Source organism: Trifolium pratense, linkage group LG4 (assembly GCF_020283565.1).
Source record: "Trifolium pratense cultivar HEN17-A07 linkage group LG4, ARS_RC_1.1, whole genome shotgun sequence".
In the NCBI taxonomy this organism is placed as follows: domain Eukaryota; kingdom Viridiplantae; phylum Streptophyta; class Magnoliopsida; order Fabales; family Fabaceae; genus Trifolium; species Trifolium pratense.
This window is the reverse complement of record NC_060062.1, coordinates 57,108,399-57,114,398: the sequence shown is the minus strand read 5'-3', so window position 1 is coordinate 57,114,398 and position 6,000 is coordinate 57,108,399. Positions and strand designations below refer to the sequence as shown.

At 35.4% G+C, this 6,000-nt stretch overlaps 1 protein-coding gene and 1 long non-coding RNA gene across 2 annotated transcripts; both read right to left on the bottom strand.

Moving 5' to 3' along the window:
- Positions 1-1,010, bottom strand: LOC123920383. Its single transcript, XR_006813645.1, has 2 exons — positions 812-1,010; positions 1-281 (listed from the first exon to the last, which is right to left on the bottom strand). It is a non-coding gene; the product is annotated as an uncharacterized LOC123920383 (long non-coding RNA).
- A 283-nt stretch (positions 1,011-1,293) lies between these two features.
- Positions 1,294-2,286, bottom strand: LOC123923001 (zinc finger CCHC domain-containing protein 9-like). Its single transcript, XM_045975649.1, has one exon. The coding sequence runs from the start codon at positions 2,284-2,286 to the stop codon at positions 1,294-1,296; it is 993 nt and encodes a 330-aa protein (XP_045831605.1).
- Positions 2,287-6,000: the final 3,714 nt, after the last annotated feature.

Genomic DNA, 6,000 nt, shown 5'->3' with positions numbered 1-6,000 from the left:
TTTTTACCCTTTAATTTTATTTGTAAAATGTCTCTTTAATAAAAATGCAGCGGAAACAAACTCATAAACAAAACTAATTTGTCCGAAAGATTCAAATTACTAAGGTAAACACCACGGTTCAATTTAAAAATTCGTAAAGCAATAAATCAACTAAAATAAAATTTAGAGTTCTCCCATAGGACTTCCTAGCAGAGCGACTCAATTATTGAAAACGCAAAAGGAAGACAGCTCCTAATGCCATCTCCGGACTCTCAGCTAAGCATCATTGTTTACCTGAAAACCTACGATTGCACATCGTAGGGGCGAACCAGAAAAGGGGTGAGTAACAACGTCACACAATTAACTGAATTCTATAGTAATATAAGACGTAGCCAAACACATAGTAACAACAAGCAACATATTATCCTTTTGGACGACTGAATACTCACACAACACAACTCTTAGATACCACAACTCAACAAGCTAATACACACGCGCTACCAACGATTCATCAACTTCATTGCTACATCATTACCACACCATTGCAAATATATAATTCGATATCATTATGACATCTTCCTTTTCTTTTCCTTTTTATAAAAACTACATCACCATTATTGGACCCATTGACATATGAATGAATACGAATTAAACATCAACAAGACAGAATGCAACAACCTTTTGTCACATAGTAGCATTCAGAATCAAATAAACAAAATATTAACTACTATCGCATTAGGACCGAACAGCGAGGTAAAACAAATAAAGGCCATATTCATTCATACTACTATAAAAATTCAGAAGTCCTAAGTGAGTTGGACAAACCCCTTACCTGTCTAGTAGTGATCTCCGTGGTTTTTCTCCTCTTTCTTTCTCTCATGAATCCTCTCTTTTCTTCTCTATTTTATTTTTCTGTTTCGGTAAAATAGTGGGCAATCCTAATTTGTCACTACTTTAGCCTATTTATAAAAAAAAACTAGGTTATTTTATGTCTCCAAGTTATGAGGATTTTGTTTTATTATTTAATATTTATTATTATTTTATTACCTCCCAATTCATGCTACAAGGCCCAATTTCTCTAACTACTTCTAAATCATTTATTTTCCTACTTCATCTTATGTACTTCAAATTTCCGTCAACTAATTATTTAACATGCTAAAATAATTAGATAATCAGGCAAACACATCTAAACCATTAATTCCTAACAAAATAGACAAGGATTAACTAAATTCTAAATAAACGAATAATTCTAAAAGTCGGGGCGTTACAACTCTCCCCCACTTATAGAATTTTCGTCCTCGAAAATTAGTTACCTCATGCATCTGGCTCCGAGCCCCACAAGGCGAACACCTTCCCTTTCGCCGGAGTAGCATCTCGTGTCCTCCATGGTTTGTCACACTTGGTACTAATATGGCCTGGCTCTGAACAATTAAAACAAATCACGGGATTTTTACACTCATTTGCAAAATGTCCCGGCTTTCCACATTTATAACATTTCAGATTCTTCGCCTTGCACTCTGCGATCTTGTGTCCTGTCTCGCCACACCTATAGCAACGGCCTCCCCCACTTGTGTCATGCCCATCAGTAGTCTTCTGCTTACCTTCCTGATCTACTTTCGGCTTGTCATATGGTTTGCTGCGGTTCTGGCCCACATTCTTCTTGTCGCTCAAGGCCTTGTAGTGGTTGCTCTTAGCTTTGTTATCTTCTTCATAGATCCGACTCTTATTGACCAAGGTAGCAAACTGACGGAGCTCTTGATATTCAATACCTGCCTTGATCTCTGGTCGCAAGCCATTCTCGAATTTGACGCACTTCGACCTCTCGTTCTCAACATTGTTGTAGTGGGGACAATATCTTATCAGGTCTTCAAATTTGGCAGCATATTCGGCCACCGACATAGTACCTTGGCTCAGCCCCAAGAATTCCATCTCTTTCTTGCTCTGAACATCAGCAGGGAAGTACTTTTCCAAGAAGGCCCCTTTGAACCCGGCCCAAGTGATTAGGATGCCTGCCGCTTGCATTCTTTGTCGCGCGTTGCCCCACCAGCGGTCAGCCTCCCCCTTCAACATATGGGTTGCCAATGTCACCCTCTGTGAGTCTGTCGACGCCATAGCCCTGAATATTCTTTCAATCTCCTGAAGCCAATCCTGTGCACCCTCAGGATCATACATCCTTTTGAACGTGGGAGGGTTATTCTTCAAAAATCTATCCAGCCTCTCTTCCTCCGCATTACCCTGAATATTCCCAAAGGCCTGGGCAATATTGTTCAACGCATTTGCAATAGCAAGGTCATTACGTCCGGCCATTTCTCCACACAAAACCCTGAAAAACAAAAGTTAGAAATGATACGACTTGGTCCGATTGGACCGACCTGCTCTGATACCAATTTGTAACACCCTTAATTTTTACCCTTTAATTTTATTTGTAAAATGTCTCTTTAATAAAAATGCAGCGGAAACAAACTCATAAACAAAACTAATTTGTCCGAAAGATTCAAATTACTAAGGTAAACACCACGGTTCGATTTAAAAATTCGTAAAGCAATAAATCAACTAAAATAAAATTTAGAGTTCCCCCATAGGACTTCCTAGCAGAGCGACTCAATTATTGAAAACGCAAAAGGAAGACAGCTCCTAATGCCATCTCCGGACTCTCAGCTAAGCATCATTGTTTACCTGAAAACCTACGATTGCACATCGTAGGGGCGAACCAGAAAAGGGGTGAGTAACAACGTCACACAATTAACTGAATTCTATAGTAATATAAGACGTAGCCAAACACATAGTAACAACAAGCAACATATTATCCTTTTGGACGACTGAATACTCACACAACACAACTCTTAGATACCACAACTCAACAAGCTAATACACACGCGCTACCAACGATTCATCAACTTCATTGCTACATCATTACCACACCATTGTAAATATATAATTCGATATCATTATGACATCTTTGCTACCTCATGACTACCTCATAATAATAATAATAATAATAATAATATATACGTCATCATTTTAATATCTTTACTACCTCATGGCTACCTCATAATAATAATAATAATAATATATACGACATCATTACGACATCTTTACTACCTCATGACTACCTCATAATAATAATAGTAATAATAATAATAATAATAATAATAATAATAATAATAATAATAATAATAATAATAATAATAATAATACTTCAACAACATTATAATCATTATAATATTATAATTCAACATCGTTATTAATAATATAGCTCAACACTTATTAATAACCAACTACAACAACATGACTTAAACGACACTACTACTAATAACGAACCACGATTTAAGACAACACCAACGATAGTCCAATCTTAGTCCAACTAATTAGTTTACTCTTTTTAACAGCGACCGACCAATACCCGAAACAGCCCCGACTCAAGTAATTTAATTAAAAACTGATTTGCAATTTTAGTTAGAAAATTAACTCAATTTAATAGACAACAATTATGAAATAATTTCAAATCTAGGAACCAGAGAGAGTGAATCACACCAAAGGGTTCTAAATATTCAAAATATTGTACATAATTTTTTTGGGAAATTTTCACGAAATTATAATATTTTTAATCACATTTTTACTCTAAATAATTAATTAAAAATATCTACGAGTGTCCAAAAATTATCAAAGTGGTACCAAACTTCTCGTAAAATTATTTACTATTTTACTGTAAAAAGAAATAAAACAATTGGAGTCTCCTGGAGGTCTCACGCGCCGCCACTCTCCGGGGCTGCGACTGGGCGAAGGGAAGTGACACTGTTCACCTCCTTCTTCACCCGGTTTGCTGTAAAACGGGTCGTGCGACCCAGAATCCGACCCGGTTATTTCTCTCTCGTTTCGCAACGATATTCAACGTTCTATATATCGTTTTGATCATCGTTCGATTTTAAAGAGATACCTATAATTATTTTTAAAATTCGGCAATTGAATCGCATGTAAAAAGGAGGTCCAAGCTCTATTTAAAATTGAACAACAACCTCTTATATGGACATTCAAAGACCAACCCAACAATATCCTAGTTCTGTAAACTGATTTAGACACCCAAATCATCTTAGAAACAGGGACTTGTATGTTAATAACACAAAATCTTAGTTTACTCAACTTGTAATCGTTTAAAGTTTTCTTCCTTTTCTTTTCCTTTTTATAAAAACTACATCACCATTATTGGACCCATTGACATATGAATGAATACGAATTAAACATCAACAAGACAGAATGCAACAACCTTTAGTCACATAGTAGCATTCAGAATCAAATAAACAAAATATTAACTACTATCGCATTAGGACCGAACAGCGAGGTAAAACAAATAAAGGCCATATTCATTCATACTACTATAAAAATTCAGAAGTCCTAAGTGAGTTGGACAAACCCCTTACCTGTCTAGTAGTGATCTCCGTGGTTTTTCTCCTCTTTCTTTCTCTCATGAATCCTCTCTTTTCTTCTCTATTTTATTTTTCTGTTTCGGTAAAATAGTGGGCAATCCTAATTTGTCACTACTTTAGCCTATTTATAAAAAAAAACTAGGTTATTTTATGTCTCCAAGTTATGAGGATTTTGTTTTATTATTTAATATTTATTATTATTTTATTACCTCCCAATTCATGCTACAAGGCCCAATTTCTCTAACTACTTCTAAATCATTTATTTTCCTACTTCATCTTATGTACTTCAAATTTCCGTCAACTAATTATTTAACATGCTAAAATAATTAGATAATCAGGCAAACACATCTAAACCATTAATTCCTAACAAAATAGACAAGGATTAACTAAATTCTAAATAAACGAATAATTCTAAAAGTCGGGGCGTTACATAACACACACAGACAATTATCACAAATTCCAAACATATGTGTCACATATCAAATATCAAATAATGTACACATATCCTAATGCAATCTAATGCCACAATCTTCATGCTATGTCCCCTAGACATATCTAATGCATGTGGTACCATCTTCTTTATTAGAGTATCTCACCTCTAATATCCTTCTTTATCGGATAAATATAATCCGATATCCTTCTTTATTGGAATATCCAATATCACATATATTCATGAATGCATGTATTTCATGAATTCACTCACAATCAATAGCATTAAGCTCTTCATTTACTAATGTGGAACACTATCCAACATTACTTCTTTATTAAGATAACACTATACCTTAATATCCTTCTTTATTAGAATAACAAAATCCTAATATCCTTCTTTATTAAGTTGATTAACACCTTAATATACTTCTTCGACATTTAAACAAACATCATCAACACAATCAACAACAATTATATTCCACAAATATAATCAACAATTATCATCATAATACAATTAATCATGGTTATAAACACCTAATTGTATGTTCGAATACCCTAATCACATGTTACAAGTGTCTAATTACACTTACATCATCAACAAAAATTGTTGTCACAGAGGCCTTCGCTGAGCGAAGGCTTAGCGAGCCTCAGCGAACAACGCCAGGAAGTCACTGACTCACGGCGAGCATCGGCGAGCATCGGCGAGCATCAGCGAACTATTCGCTGAGCGAAGGCTCAGCGAGCCAAAGTGAACCACACCAGTGGATCACCTGCTCATGGCGAGCTGCAGCGAGCTGTTTGCCACACGTTCGCTGAGCGAAGGCCTAGCGAGCGCCTTCTGTCAGGACAGTTCAAAACCTGCGTTTTCTACACCAATTCACCCAAAAATCCCATTTTTCATGTTATAAATCCCAAAAGAGTTTGTATTCAAGCATAACAAACATGGATAAACACAAAAGGACAGTTCATTTCTCAGATCTACATCATAAACATCAAAAAAGTAAAGATTGAACACTTTTTCATCAAAACTCTCAAGAACACAAAGTTCTTGAGTTTAATATTTCATAAACTCGTTTTTTAACCATTAAATCCGTTCATTAATCATGTTAAAAGCATGTTAAGCATATTAAGAACCTTAGGAACGATTTCATCAAGAAAATCCATTCTA